General features: G+C 44.8%; 1 protein-coding gene and 1 pseudogene across 2 annotated transcripts in view; one reads left to right on the forward strand and one right to left on the reverse strand.

The window, feature by feature from the left end:
- Window positions 1-550: 550 nt before the first annotated feature.
- On the reverse strand, window positions 551-3,314 carry LOC105554380 (annotated as a pseudogene).
- Window positions 3,315-14,371: 11,057 nt separating this feature from the next.
- CD2 (CD2 molecule) overlaps window positions 14,372-16,409 on the forward strand; it is a 14,453-nt gene continuing 12,415 nt past the window's right edge. For both annotated transcript variants that reach the window (XM_012000835.1, XM_012000836.1), the window contains exons 1-2: window positions 14,372-14,540; window positions 14,679-14,999. In XM_012000835.1, the coding sequence (XP_011856225.1) occupies window positions 14,480-14,540; window positions 14,679-14,999 (382 nt within the window). In that variant the 5' untranslated portion in view covers window positions 14,372-14,479. The remainder of the gene's footprint in view (window positions 14,541-14,678; window positions 15,000-16,409) is intronic.

Genomic DNA, 16,409 nt, shown 5'->3' on the forward strand with positions numbered 1-16,409 from the left:
ATGTTTGTGGAATCATACTGATACTGCAATTCTGCTGTGATCATCTAGATACAACCAAGCTAAACATCAGTAGGACCTGGCCACAGACACACAGTGTAGCCTTTTAGATCATCACTGAAGCCCTGGCAAATGTCAGGGTTTTTTTCTTTTTTAATCCATTTTATAAGCACTTTGTTTTATTGCACAGAAGCAATTGAAACTGGACTCCAGTAGCAAGTGTGCCCTGGCATCATTCAGTGGCCAGTGCCCAGCCCCACCTGGACCACTCTTCCAGAATAGAGAGCTCTGGGCAAGGGCTTGACCACTGCTTTGAAAAATAGAAGGCATTTGGGAATAGGTTAAGACATCTCAAGCATAATGTGTTTCTAGCTGCTCATTCATTGTTGCGGTCATCTGTCAGTTGCACATAGAGGCAATAAATGCACTTATTTGGAAAGGAGGGGGGCAGATTTTACAGTCAAGTGTTTACGTATGGCATTTGGCATGTATCACATTCGGCTACATAAGCTATCATAACATAATTATCCATCACCTGGGGAGGGCGTGGGGGCAGGGGGCTGGGAGTGCCCTCTCTTGCTAACATATTGCTAACAGAAGTTCCTGTTTCAAGAGAGAGGCCCTGTCATCTAAGCAGTTTCTTCTTACATAAAGAGAAAAAAAGTGAAAATTGCATTACTCCGATCCTTGAGCTCCGGGACCCTTCTGAGTTTCTTTGGCTGTTCCAGACATTCCTTTCTCCCTGCCTTACTTCCCCTTGGCAGCCTTGTCTTCTGTGGCCTTCTCTGGAGGCCTGCTGTCTTTTTGGTCTGTGCTGGAGGATTTTTCAGCCTTTTCCGCCTTAGGTTCGCTGAGTTCCTTTGAGAGGGTGGGTCGTCTTTGGCTTTGGTCTCTGTCTTGGGTTTCTCCTCAGGCTTCTTGACCTCAGTGGCGTTCTCCTCCTTGGTGTCTTTTTTCTCCAGTGCTGCTGCTGCCTCCTCCTTCTCTGCTGGTTTTCTGGTTTCTTTGGCCTTGGCATCATCTGGTTCCTTCTTGACCACCTCTGTCTTCTCTTTGGGTTTAGCATCTTCCTCCACCTCCACCTTGGCAGGAGCTTCCTTCTCTGGGGTGGCTGCTTTTTTCTTATCTTCAGCCTCTTCCTTCTTGGCTTCAACTTTGGATTCTTTGGGCTTTTCGATGGCAGCTTCCTTCTTCTCCTCCTCCATGGGCTTTGGAGCCTCCTTGTTGGGTGCCTCCTCTTTCTTGTTGTCCTTCTTCTCTGTTTTTGGTGTGACAGGAGCTTTCTCTTCCTCTGCCTTCTTTGGGGTCTCTTTGACTTTCACCTCCTGGGGCTTCTCCCACCCCTTCACTGGGGACTTCACCTCTTCATTCTATGGGATCTCCTTCTCAGGGGCCTTGGCATCCTTTTTCAGGGGAGACTTCGCCTTCTCCGGGAACTTGACCTCCTCCTTGACAGGGCTTTTGGCCTTTTTGGGGGATTGATCTGCAGAGGGCCTTGCTTCCTCCTTTGCTGGAGTGTTGGCTTCTGGAGACTTCACATCAAGAGTCTTGGCCTTCTCAGGGGACTTTGCTTCTTCCTTCACTGGGGACTTGGCCTTCTTTGGAGACTTGGCCTCAGCCAGTGACTTTGCCTCTTCCTTTGCTGGGGACTTGGCCTTCCCGGGGGACTTGACGTCAGCTGGGGATTTTGCTTCCTCCTTCTCTGGGGACTTGGCCCCAGCTGGTGACTTTGCCTCTTCCTTCGCTGGGGACGTGGCTTCCTTCTCTGGGTATGTGGCCTCTTCTTCTGGGGGAGACTTTGCTGCTTCTTCTCCCCCTTTTGTCTCCTCCTCTTCACCTGCTTCTTCCTCCTTGCCCTCCTCGTCTTCGGCCTCTTTCTCCTCTTCAGTCACTTTTTCAGTCACTTGGGTCTCCTCCATCTGTTCCTCCACAATCACAGTCTCCTTCTCAGACTTCTCTACCACTTTGATCTTCTCTTTGCTTTAGACCTTTATGTAAGTGGACGTGGAGGGAATTTTGGGGAGTCCTTTTGGAAGCGAGAAAGGAATCGGGCCAAAGTCAATCTGACATTCTTCACCTTCCAGGAGTTTTCTGTAAGCGGCTATCTCTATATCCAGAGCCATCTTGACATTGAGCAGGTCCTGGTATTCTCGCAGCTGGGCCCTCATCTCCCACTTGGTGTTCCTCAGCTTGGCGTCCAGCTGCTGAATGACTTCCTGGTAGGAGGCAATGTCGGCCTGATAAGGGTCCTCCAGCTCAGAGGGCTGCGTCTCCAGTGAGTCCATGGTGCTTTTCTGTGCGTCCAGCTCTGTGGTCTGGGCCCGAAGCTGACGCTGGTACTCAGTTATCTCCTCCTGCACTGAGCGCATGTCGTCTGTGTTCACCTTGGCTGCCTCCAACAGTCGGTCCAATCTCACTTGGAAACCACTCCTCGGACTGCAGCGTGCTTTGCACTGCGTGGCCTTTGAGCTGCCGCAGATCTCCTGCAGCGCTGATGCGCCTACATCACGCCACACTTGAGGGCGTGCCCCAACGTGGCCTGCACCTGCGCCTGTGCCTGCCAGGCGCTGCAGCGCTGATCTCGCCGGGCAGCTAGCCCACCTCCTCCTGATGGTGGCGCCGCAGGTAGCTGCTACTCCTCCTGCAGTGCCTGCGCCTTCTTCTGCAGTTCCACGCCCCCCGCCTCGGCCTCCCGCAAGAAGCCCGCGAGTGGGCCACATCCTTGGCCTCCTCGCGCTGCTGGGCCTTTATGTGGAGGCACTGATGCACATGTGCGAAGTCCTCCAGCAGGTGCTCCTGCTCCAGGCGCAGCAGATAGCGCGGTGCCCAGGTACAGCACCTTGCGGCGCATCTCTCAGACCTCGCGTTCATACAGCTGGCCCGTGGCAGTGCGGCCCACCTGCTGCTGTCGCAGCGCCGCCGCCTCACACTCCAGGCTGCAGTTGTTCACGACTGGCTGCCGCACCCTGTCGATGTAGCCGGTGAAGCGGTGCTTCAGCGCCTGCAGCTGCTCCTTCTCACTGCGCACCGCGGCCGCAGCCGCAGCCACCACTCTGCCCTCCCATCCCATCCCATTGCTCAGCGTGTCCAGCCAGTCAGTGCTCCGGGCAGCAGGCGCCCCAGAAGTGGCTGGGCGAGGCGGACACGGAGCTCATGGACATCCGCGTCCACGAGTAGAAGCCACTGGAGGAGTCGGCGGCCAAGCGCCTCCCTCTTGTGCTGCCCTTTAGGGCCAGCTTGTAGTGGAGGGTGCCCCCGCCGTGCAGCCTCACGAACAGGGCGCCCAGCAGTGCGTCCGAGCCACCAAAGCTCATCATCTCATCATGGTTTGAGCAGGTGCCCGGGGCCAGGATAGGGTGGGAGGCACTCAAATGTCAGTTTATAGTAAAAATGAGGCCGGGCGTAATCCCAGCACTTTGGAAGGCCGAGGCTGGCGGATCATTAGGTCAGTAGTTCGAGACCAGCCTGGCCAATATGGTGAAACCCCATCTCCACTAAAAATACAAAAATTAGCTGGATGTGGTAGTGCACACCTGTAGTCCCAGCTACTCAGGAGACTGAGGCAGGAGAATCGCTTGAATCCAGAGAGGGACGTTGCAGTGAGCTGAGATCGCACCCCTGCACTCCAGCCTGGGCAACAGAGCAAGACTCCATCTTAAAAAAAAAAAAAAAATGCTAGACACTTGACTCCTTTTTTGTGTTTGTCCCCTGAATCTGTGAGAAGGTGTAATAAGGGTGCAAGTGGAGGCACCAAAGAGAGGAGATGGAAGTTAGGCAGGAAGGTGAGGTGGGATGCAGGGATTGCTGCAACTAAGGACAAGTGAGGTGTGTGAGGCAAAGGTAACAGTGAGGTCTCAGGAAGAAGCAAGCAGTGTCTCCGAGTTTGGAGCACAGGTCCAAGGGGCTAGGGATTAGGTGATAAAAGTGTGGAGGGAGGAGACAGGCACAACCCAGAACCTCCCAGGGCTTAGAGTCCTCCACTGAAATATGAGGAGATCTAATCCTATTTGGAATTTCTTTCTCTTCCAAAATCTCACAGTTGAAAAGATTCAGTTGGGTGTGAAGTACAGAAGTGGCAATTTTGACCGTAGTCCTGCCAGAAATAACATGTTCCTCTTCAAAGCTTCCTTGGTCTTTCTTAACCAGTAACAAGCACTTCTTTGTCTGCTTAATCTGTAAGGAGCACTTGTTTCTCTACTTAATCTGTAACTAGCAAACCTCTTACTCTGTAAATAACCCTTCCCACCTAGTTGGTAATGGACAGCCTCTCTGTTCCCACCTAATTGGCCTTACTCAATTTCAAACACTAGTCAATCAGATCAGCTTAGACTGTGCCTGACTCCACCCAGTGGGGAAAGGACACAGAAATAGGAACTGTGTTAGGGATAAAAACCCCTGCCCTACCCCACTTGGTGTGCTCTTGCAATCAGAGGGATACAGGCAACACCCTTCTGCAGAAGTAAATGTGCCTTGCTGAGAAATTTTTTATCTAAGTGCTGTTTTTTCCTTGTGGCATCAAGCACTTGTTTCTAACAATTTCTCCGGGATCCCATTCTCCTCGGAGGAAGTGTCTTAATTGTTTGCTTTTTGGGGGAGAAAAGAGCCATGATCTGCAGGACTGCTGTGGTAGTCTGGGAGCATGAACATCCTCCCGGTCAAAATATCCCTGCAGCCCAAGACCCCCAAAGGGATAATGACAATGCAGCCCACTGAGAAAACATGAAAGACTTTAGGGAAAGGATGGTTAAAGGGATTTGGGAATCAGTGCCTCAAACCCCAAATACTTCCCAAGCATTTAATATACAGCAGGGAAAAAACGAAGGGCCCATGGAGTTTTTAAACAGACTAAAGGAACAGATGAGAAAATATGCAGGCTTAGACATAGAGGATCCCCTTGGGCAGGGGATGTTAAAGCTCCATTTTGTCACTAATAGTTGGCCAGATATCACAAAGAAATTACAAAAAAATAGAGAACTGGAAAGATTGGCCTATACAGGAACTTTTGAGGGAGGCCCAAAAAGTGTATGTAAGAAGGGATGAAGAAAAGCAAAAACAAAAAGCAAAAATCATGCCCTCTGCTCTACAACAACATACCCAAGGGGCCAAAACCTGTAAAGAATTTAAGTCCCCACTTGCTAGGCCATATAAATGGTATGAAAAAGCAAAGCAAGGGAATTTAAAAATAAGGAGAGAAAGAGAGCCGAACAAATGTTTCAAATGTGGAAGAATAGGTCACTTCAAAAGGGAATGTCCTGAATGGGAAAAAGAAAAGGAAGTCATCCCATTTATGGCCTTTGAGGAAGAATAGGGAAGTCAGGGACTCTGTTTCTTTTATCTTGAGTCCCACCAAGAGCCCTTGATAAATTCAGAGGTGGGACCCAAACCCGAGCTCATTACCTTTTACACTTGATCTTAGCCAAAAGGCCGAGAAGCGATAGCTCATTACCTTTTTAATTGACTCGGGGCAGCTTGCTCCTCTGTTTGTTATCCTCCATCTGGTGTACTTTGTTCACAAGAACTCCTGATCTCAGGAGTAAAAGGAGAAGGATTTAAAGCAAAAATCTTAGAAGAAACAAAAGTCATGAACTGTCACCCCAGGACCAACCCCCACCAAAGTAATGTTAAAGAAAAAATCTTAATCTGACTGTCCCTTTTTCCTCTTCTCTTTCCCTTAGCTACCCCACATCTCATTATTAATGTAACCAGGTCAAAGTCACCCCGAATCATTACTTTTGATGCTTGTCTTGTTATACCCTGTGGAGACTTGCAAAGTCAAAGGCAGCTCTTTACTTCAGAAAAGTGTCTTTGCCCTTCTTGGAAATTCTCAGATTGGGCAGATTCAATTAACTGGACAGTTCCCTTAGACTTGGGATATTATAAAGAAAATTCTGTTAACTGGGAATCTTGTCCTCTGAAAACAGAGCTTCTCTGCCATAGCTGGTCCAATATTCTATGGACTACCAAAAATCAGGGTTGGACCTCCCCAACAAATCTGTGTGTCCCTAAAACCATACATTCCTTTCACTAAAGGAAGCACCACCCCCCCTCCCTGCAATTGTCAGCAAAACCAATATAATCCAGTACAGATATCCATTACTATCTCAACTTCTCAGAATTCCTCCCCTTCATTAAGTTGTTTCTATGGTATAGGAGCAGAGGTCACAGGAGCAGACTCTATAGGATTTTTCAAAATGCATTTCATCACCCCCTCATCCCCTCCTCCCTCTCCTTCTAAACCTTCTAATCAAACTATTAGTTTCTCCCTACCCAATAGTAACACCAAAGTAGCCACTGTAGAAGTTAAAGATTTAAAACAAACCCTAGCTATTGAAATGGGCTACCAAGATGCAAAAGCCTGGCTAGAATTGATTAAATATTCCATTCACACACTAAACAAAGCAATTGTTACGCTTGTGCAACAGGCAGGCCAGAGACCCAAATTGTCCCCTTTCCACTTGGATGGTCCTCTGACCAACAGGGTATGAGTGGTATGATAGCTCTCTTTCCAAAACCCCACAGCCTGGGGCAATAAGGCATGCCGAACTCTAGTGGGATACAGTAAGTCTAAGCCTTTTCAGGAGCTAACGAATCAGTCTGCCCTTGTTCATCCCCATGCAGATGTATGGTAGTATTGCAGTAGACCACTACTAGGTACTTTGTCAAGTGACTGGATCGACACTTGCACCCTAATTCAATTGATCATCCCTTTCATCCTGGCATTTCATCAACCAAGCAAAAAAGACAATCATAAAAAAGAAGTACCCCCCCACCACAGGTCCTTTGACTCTCACATTTATATAGAGGCCATCAGAGTTCCACAAGGAGTGCCAAATGAATTTAAAACTCAAAATCAAATAGCTGCAGGATTTGAATCTATTTTGTTCTCATGGGTGACTGTAAACAAAAATGTAGACTGGATAAATTACATTTACTATCATCAACAGTGGTTTGTCAATTATACTAGGGATACCATTAAAGGAATAGCTGAACAATTAGGCCCTACCAGCCAAATGGTCTGGGAAAATAGAATAGCCCTGGACATGATATTGGCTGAGAAAGGTGGGGTCTGTGTCATGATTGGGGTCCAATGCTGTTCTTTTATCCCTAACAACACAGCCCCTGATGGAACAATTACAAAAGCCTTACAGGGCCTTACCACCCTAGCAAATGAATTAGCTGAATTCTGGAATAGATGACCCCTTCTCTGGTCTCATGGAAAAATGGTTTGGAAAATGGAAGGGACTCATAACCTCAATCTTTACCCCCATTGCAATCGTTATAGGTGTACTCATTCTTGTAGGTTGCCGCATCATACCTTGTATTCGTAGATTAGTGCAAAGGCTTATAGAAAAAGCCCTCACAGGCCGGGTGCGGTGGCTCAAGCCTGTAATCCCAGCACTTTGGGAGGCCGAGACGGGCGGATCATGAGGTCAGGAGATCAAGACCATCCTGGCTAACACGGTGAAACCCCGTCTCTACTAAAAAATACAAAAAACTAGCCGGGTGAGGTGGCGGGCGCCTGTAGTCCCAGCTACTTGGGAGGCTGAGGCAGGAGAATGGCGTAAACCCGGGAGGCGGAGCTTGCAGTGAGCTGAGATCGTGCCACTGCACTCCAGCCTGGGCGACAGAGTGAGACTCCGTCTCAAAAAAAAAAAAAAAAAAAAGGAAAAGCCCTCACAAAACCCCCTCTATTCTCCCTCATCCTACTCAGATAAGTTCCTACTCCTAAATGACCAAGAGGACTAACGAAGCCAGGATATGTTAAGGAAATTTGAAGAAGAAGAACTATAAAGTCAAGAGGGGGAAATTTGCCAAAAATAATAAGTTCCTCTTCAAAGCTTCCTTGGTCTTTCTTAATCTATAATGAGCACTTGTTACTCTGCTTAATCTGTAATGAGCACTTGTTTCTCTGCTTAATCTGTAACTAGCAAACCTCTTACTCTGTAAACAACCCTTCTGGCCTAGTTGGTAATGGACAGCCTCTCCCTTCCTGCCTAATTGGCCTTATTCAATTTCAAACACTAGCCATTTGGGTCAGCTTAGACTGTGTAGTCTGACTCCAGCCAGTGGGGAAAGGACACAGAAACAGGAACTGTGTTAGGGATAAAAACCCTTGTGCTACCCTGCTCAGTGTGCTCTTAAAATCAGAGGGCGCAGGCAGCACCCTTCTGCAGAAGTAAATGTGCCTTGCTGAGAAATCATCTAAGTGCTGGTTTTTCCTTCTAGCACGGAGTACTTATTTCTATCAGTCCTGACTTGACCTGAGCCTTGTTAAGGCTCTCCTTTGACAAAGGGAAAGGGAGGTAGAAGTCAAGACCATCAGTATTTTACTAATCAGGGAATAAGAGGTCAACCTAAAGTAAGACCTCCAAAAATGTTTTCTTCCTTCTCTGCTTCTTATTCTCCTCCCTGTAGCGTACTTCTGCAGGAGTGTGAGTTTAGGTAAGAAAAAGAATCAGTGAAGATAGAGCAAGAGCCAACCCGTACATTGCAGCAAGAGTGGCGAGGGAGGAACTGGAATGAGTCACCAAGTAGATGGTCCCCTGAAATGCAAAGACTCAAAGGCAGGGACTGCACCTGCCTCAGCACTCAGAACGTTTACTGAAGTGGTAGGTCCACTTAGAATTAAACAGAATTCAACTGAAGGACAATACATGTTCAATCTAGATATATTAGAATAGCAACAGCAAGCAACGAGAGCAGAATAGTATCTATTATCCCACCACACAGGAACCAGCACCCTGGGGACATTCTGCAAGAGACTCACCCAACACATGCTTTTTGAGAAATAAAATGGGACTATATTGTTGATTGTGAAGGGTACCAGAAGATGCTGATGTAGGACAGGTAAGCCCCATTGGGGCTTAGCCTGGGAGTGTTCTTGGCTTCACTCAGGAAAGAATAAAGGGTGAGCTGGTGGTGCTAGACAGCAACTGTTATTGAAGCAGCAGCAGAGGTACTGCTCCTTGCAGAGCAGGTATACACTACAGTCAGAGCAGGTATACACTACACTACAGTCAGTGTGCCTAGAGTATCAGCTTAAAGGTAGTTTTGCAGTCCCATTTATACCCATTGTAATTATATGCAAATTAAAGGGCAGATTATGCAGAAATTTCTAGGAAAAGGGTGGTAACTTCTGGGTCTCCAGGTCATTGTCTTGGAAAAAGGTGGTAAAGGTTGGGTATTGCCATGGCAACAGTAAACTGAAATAGCACACTGGTGGGCATGTCCTATGGAAAGCTGCTTCCACCCATCTCTGTTTTAGCTAATCCTCAATTTGGTTCAGTGTCCAAGCCCCACCTCCAGAGTCAAGTTCCACCTCCTACTTCAGTGCCCCCTAAAACATGCCTTTTTAGCATATGGGTTATTTTGAGCAAAAGGCCATCATGAACCAGCAGAGGCAGTAAAAGCTTTAAAAACACGGCACAAGATTTTTCTTTTGTAAAGAAAATTTACAATTTCTGAAGAAAATACCCATTTGTAAAAGGTATCTCCCTCTCCTATATCCAGAAGAGGAGGACTCTTAACAACTCTTATCAATGGAGAAGGCATTGGCTTCAATCTGCCAACAAACCTTACTAAATAACTCATTGTTTACCACACTTTTCCTGGTTATTCAATAACCTGCCTCTCCCACCTAGAAGCCCCAAATCCCTTTTTGTTTGTTTAGCCTAAGATACTCTACAAGTCCAAGTTCTAACATCCCTTTGGGTTACTCACCCACCACTGGGTGCTCCCATGTTTATGAGGGATACACATCTTTTTTTTTTTTTTTTTTTTTTTGAGACGGAGTCTCGCTCTGTTGCCCAGGCTGGAGTGCAGTGGCCAGATCTCAGCTCACTGCAAGCTCCGCCTCCCGGGTTTACGCCATTCTCCTGCCTCAGCCTCCCGAGTAGCTGGGACTACAGGCGCCCGCCACCTCGCCCGGCTAAGTTTTTTTGTATTTTTAGTAGAGACGGGGTTTCACCGTGTTAGCCAGGATGGTCTCGATCTCCTGACCTCGTGATCCGCCCGTCTCGGCCTCCCAAAGTGCTGGGATTACAGGCTTGAGCCACCGCGCCCGGCATGAGGGATACACATCTTAATCAACTTCAATGTTTCCCTTGTTAACCTGCCTTTTCCCAGTCTAGTTTACAGGGTTCCAGCCAGAGAATCTAAGATGAGCAGAGGAAAAAGATTACTTTTCTCCTCTCCTACAATTGGGATCTGTTTTTGTCATATTCCACAGCTTGTCTATGTCATGATTTACTTAACCAATTTCCTTCTCTTAGACATTTAAATTGTTTCCAATTTTGGCTTTAAAATACTGCAGTGTATAAATTTATAGCCAAGTCTAGTACATAGCCTTCATTATTTCCTTATGATAAAATCATCCTTGTGGACTTGTTAGAAATCCACATATTTTTGATACTTCTAATTCACACTGACAAATTGCCCACCAGAAACTATACCTATTTGCAATTCTCCTATATACGAGAACGCTATATACAAGAATGCCCACTTTCACCATCATCAACACTATGTTTTCATTTTTCAAATGAAGATGAAAAATGCATCCATGTTAAAACTGACATTCCTTTATTCATAAATAGAAACAAAATTCTTCTTTTGTGGATTGCTCCTTTTATGACTTTGACCTATTTTAATATTAAGGTGTCTATCTTTTCTATGTTTACAAGAAAAATTTAATATTAAAAATTTAATGTTTACCAGGCACGGTGGCCCACACCTGTCATCCCAACACTTTGGGAGGCCAAGGTGGGAGGATCACTTGAGCCCAGGAGTTCAAGATCAGCCTGGGCAACATAGTGAGACCCCAGTCCCTACAAAAAATAAAAAAAAAATAGCCAGGCATGGTGCCACATGTCTGTATTCCCAGCTACTCAGGAGGCTGAGGCAGGAAGATCACTTGAGCTCAGGAGGTCAAGGCTGCAGTATATTGTGATCATGCCACTGCACTCCTTCCTGAAACAGAGCAAAACCCTGTCTCTAAAATTAAAAAAAAAAAAATTGTTATGCCTTTGTCATGTATCTTGCAAGTAATTTGCTCCTTTTAGTGCATTCTTTTAATTTTTTTATGGAAAAATACAAAGTTTTCACATTTTACAGAGTCAGATCTACCGATCTCTTTCTTTTTCATGGTTTCTGCCCTTGAAGCCATGCTCATCACTCAGAGTAGAATTAGTTTTAGAGGAGCAAAATCAATGTTTCAAATAGAGGAGCAGAAAGCTGCTCTTCACATGCTCCATGAGGAAAGTGAGAGGAAGAGAGGGCAAGCGCACTCAAAAGCTGAGACGGGGGAGAGGATGGCCAGCGCCACCTTCTCTCCACCAGGCCTTGACAGACTGGAGTTGGGCAGCGGCTGGTGGGTCAGCCACTCACAAGCAGGGAAGCTCTGTGCTGCTCCTCTGGGTTGGCAGATACTTTTGAAAAAATATGTGTGCCCTAAGCATCCTTTCTTAAAAAGACTATTACCAAAAAAGTGTTTACTTCCAAAATTTTAAACTTCACAGAAATTAATAAAATGTGAAAGAAAAATAAAATGCCAGGACCCCAATTCATTATGCCAAAAGGAAAAAATAAACTGAAAGTTGAGTCACGCAAGAAACTGCCTTTCCTTGAGTTCCTAAACAGACAACTACAGACAAAAAGCTGCTGTCTCCAGGGGTAGCTACTCTATGTTCACCTTATCTTATGAAAGTGCCAATTTACTGAGCATGAGAAGAATACACAATTGACCATTCCCCTACCTGCTTCTTTTCTCTTGCAACATATGGATTCAGTAATGTGACTGTATCCTCCCTCCTTCCCCTCTGACCGGCTTTTCCCCTTTAAATACTGAAGCCTTCAAAATCATCTTGAGAAAAAGGCACAAACCACAGATTGTTCCTGTGGTTCTGTGTTCCTTTTTGTCCTTAATGTTGATGAAATAAACTTCTAAATTGATTGAGACCTGTCTCAAGTATTTTTTGGTTTACAAAGGTAAGAAGTGAAGATTTCATTTCGGTTCTCTCGCAGTCTAATACCTGAAAGACAAGCACTGTAAAAAAAATTCACCATCAGCCCTTTCAGGCTTTTTTCTCACACATACCTTAATAACAACAGAGTATGATACAGTATACTGGTATACCCGTAGCATAGTATAAACACAGTATCATATATAAAAAGGACCAATCCTATAGATATTGTTTTGCAATTTACTCTTTTCATGTGATTTTCCAAAAGCATCTTTCCATGTCTTACTTTCAGGCCTATGTTATACTATTTTGATGCTTATGCAATATTTCATAATATGAATATACTATAATTTTAGTGGTTTGCAATTTTTTATTACAAAAATGAAACAACAAATGTCCTTGAACAGCATTTTAAAACATCCGTGCTTTCATTTGTGTGGGATAGATTTCTGAAGTTAAAATCACTCGGTGAAAAAAAGACAAATTTTAAAGTTTGGTGGAAATGATAAATTCCTTTCCCCAGAAGGTATTGATTTATATTCCCTCTGATGTTGTATGAAGGTTCATTTCTCCACACATTCATGTTAATAATGTAAATTATCATTTTTCCTAATTTTGCCAATCTGATGGTGAAAAATGGCATTTTATAGCTAAGATATATGCATATAATTTTGGTGACATTGGACTCCTCTTGCGGGTTTGATATTTCTTCTGTGAAGTACTTCTTCTGTGAGCTGATCATTTATATCCTTTGCCCATTTTAAAAACTATTTTGTTTTGATTGAGAAGAATTATTTCTATGTTTTGAATATTAATAATTTTATACATATCGCAAGTATTTTGTCATGCCTTTTCATTTTGTTCCTTATTTCTTCATCTGCACATAAATCTTACTTCTTTACATCATCAATTGTGTTCATCCTTTCCTTCTTACTTTGGATTATGTGTTATATGTAGATAGGCCTTCCATACTCAAGCTATAAGAATATCTTTCTGTATTGTCCTTTTAGCATTTTAATTAATTAATTATTTTATTTTATTTTATTTTTTTTGAGACAGAGTCTCACTCTGCCGCCCAGGCGGGAGTGCACTGGCACCATCCTGGCTCACTGCAACCTCTGCTTCCCAGGTTCAAGCACTTCGCCTGCCTCAGCCTCCTGAGTAGCTGGAATTACAGGCACACGTCACCATGCCTGGCTAATTTTTGTAGTTTTAGTAGAGATGGGGTTTCACCACGTTGGCCAGGTTGGTCTCGAACTCCTGACCTAAGGTGAGGAGGTCCGCCTCGGCCTCCCAGAGTGCTGGGATTATAGCTGTGAGCCGCCACGCCCGACCTCCTTTTAGCATTATTGTAGTATTTTTGCATTTAAAATTTTAATTCAACTGTTGTGCATTATTGTGGAAGATGCTCATACAACCATGAGGTAAATATTTGGGCTTCCTTTTACCCAGTAATAGCAAACAACTGCTTTGACTTAATTTCATTTCCTCGGCAACTTTCTGACAGATAATATCCATATTTGTACTTAGAGTTGAAAAAGAAAACGAGCACCTCTCTTACAGTTTTTACTCACTGTGACCTAAAGAATTGTAACGCTGAAAATGTGCTTTGGAAGTCTGTCATGGCTATTCCTCTTTTTAGGCATCTTTTCAGGGCACATGCATCTCTGCATCATTGTCTCTTTCCTTGTGTCACAAATTTCTGTTCTCTTTTTCTCTCCCTCATTTCTTTTTTCTCCTAATCTCTCCTTTTGCTTAACCACCTATAATGTTAATCACTTTAAATGCTTTTGACTCCTTTGTTTTGGTGGTTTAATTGTATTTCATAGTCTCCATGCTTCTTTGTTTTGGAACAAGTTTCTATTTACCTAACTGTGAATTTCACTAGAGTTGTAAAATGTACGCCGAACATAGGATTTGGGGATTGCAAGCATTTACAGCTGATACTTAATTTCTTTCTTTTCATCACAAAAACGATTTTAGAACATGAAAAATATCTTTGGAGAAACAAAAAAATCAATTTCCTAATCATTTTATGGGCATACTTTTCAATATTTATAATCATATAGGATAAATATTTGCATTCTGCTGTTGGCTTGTGAACGTTTACCTATATTTCTCTGTGGTCTTGTTAGGGACAGTATACCTAAGTGGATAAAAGGCTGGGTGGTTGAATTTGGCTTCTTGTTTACAAAAGACTGATCCTTAGTCATCTACTTAGCCTCTATGTTCCTTTTCTCTTTCACTGAGATGAGAAAATCCATCCATCCCAATTTTTTGTGAGGATTAAAATGCGGTAAGAAAACACACACTCATAAACACATCTGCTTTGGTAAAGGAGCACATCAGAAGGGCTGGCTTGTGCGCCCTCTCGCTCTCTGTGTATGTGTGCTGTGTTTTATGTTACTGTAAAAGATGTAAAGAGAGGCACGTGGTTAAGTTCTCGGGGTGTGGACTCCACCAGTCTCACTTCAGTTCCTTTTGCATGAAGAGCTCAGAATCAAAAGAGGAAACTAACTCCTAAGATGAGCCTTCCATGTAAAATTGTAACCAGCTTCCTTCTAATTTTCAACGTTTCTTCCAAAGGTAAGTTGGTGGATGGGTCTCCACTGTCACGGTTAGAAGTTGCTTCTTCGGAGACCCTGAAGTAAGCATAAGAGCCAAAGAAGTCCCAACCCAACTTTCCCTGGAGGTGACTCTCAGTAACTCTTTTGCTTTTTCTAGGTGCAGTCTCCAAAGAGATTAGGAATGCTTTGGAAACCTGGGGAGCGCTGGGTCAGGACATCGACTTGGACATTCCTAGTTTTCAAATGAGTGATGATATTGATGATATAAAATGGGAAAAAACTTCAGACAAGAAAAAGATTGCACAATTCAGAAAAGAGAAGGAGACTTTCGAGGAAAAAGATGCATATAAGCTATTTAAAAACGGAACTCTGAAAATTAAGCATCTGAAGATCCATGATCAGGATAGCTACAAGGTATCAATATACGATACAAAAGGAAAAAATGTGTTGGAAAAAACATTTGATTTGAAGATTCAAGGTAAGTGTTCATTCCCTTAATTGCTTTATTTCAGTGTGGGTGCTATTTGGCAAGTTGGAAAATAGCATTTATAGTATTCCCCAGCGCTGACCTCTGCCTCCAGGGGGACTGTACAGGAAATCAGATGCATGTCTCCTGCCCCAGTGGAGACTGTGGTCCAATGCTGGAATGGGATCCACACATCTGATAGACACATCTGAAGTCTACCTGCCTACAACTCTCTCTTCAGGTGGTTACAGGAATGTGGGGCTGGGTGAAGAACCTGGATTAAGGTGGCATTAATCAGGAGAGGGACACAGGTGGGCAGAGAGAAAAGGCAACTGTTCCAGGTTGCTGATGAATGGGCAAGTTAAGAGTGGGGCGGGAAGAGGCTGACTGGAGAGCAGCGGGCCTTTCATCGACAGAGCCCATTTCAAGCCAGGCTGCCCTGAAGGAGGAGTTATATGGCAGAAAAGGCCTGGAAACAACATATTTAAGGATGAACAGCCCTCGTTTTGGATCTGCTTGTCAGAGCGATCCAAGGTGATAGGTGATTTTTGCTAATATGTGTAGAAGATGCACAAGGTGTGGCTTTATTTATCTCTACCTGTACTGGGAGGGCAGGAGTGGATATTGAGGATGGGGTTAGGGAGACTAGTCAGAAAGCTGCTGCTGTGATCCAAGGGAAGTGAGGACCAATTAAATCAGATGTTTTTGCATGCGGCCTGGGTATCATTAGGTTATAAAGCTCCCTGGGGGATTATAATGAGCAGCCAAAGTCAGTCACCACTGGCTGAGACCAAAGGGTGCCTGTAAAATGGGAAGAATGAGGATAATAAGGGTCAGGCATAGAGAAAGGTGGCTTGGGCAAGGGAGAGAAGGAAGAGAAAGTGGAATCGAAACGCCATTGAAGTTGAAAGCCCAGGGGATACTGGGGAGGGAGTCATAAGAAGGAAAAAGAAGAAGCTGCGCTTGACTTGGGGAGGCAGACAGGAACCCCAGAATGAGCACAGGCCAGCCATTCAGTGAGCAAATAAGCATTTCTGTGCTTCACACAGAAAATGTCACCGGAAACAGGGTCCCCTCCTTCTTCCTTTCTGTCTCCAGCCCCGTCTTCAGCACCTGGGCCTACCAGCAATCCCAGATAGTGTCAGATTGCCCAGTCCAGCAATCCCAGACACTGTCAGCTCCCCTACAGTGACAACTTTCCACACCCTAGTCCTGCAACCCTGAGTGGGAGCACCTTGTAGAAATGTAGTGGGGTTGAGCATGGTGCTCAAAAGGGCCCCTGATTATAGGCTCTGGAAACCACAGATCTCAGGACTCCAAACAGCACAAAATTTGAGTGTCCTGTTTTGAGTGTGAGCCCTACGCGGGAGACCATGCTGGTGTTTTCACATTTGGGTCGCATTTAGCATTGCGGTGGAAATA

This window comes from Mandrillus leucophaeus, unplaced genomic scaffold (genome assembly GCF_000951045.1).
Source record: "Mandrillus leucophaeus isolate KB7577 unplaced genomic scaffold, Mleu.le_1.0 Scaffold64, whole genome shotgun sequence".
Lineage (NCBI taxonomy): Eukaryota > Metazoa > Chordata > Mammalia > Primates > Cercopithecidae > Mandrillus > Mandrillus leucophaeus.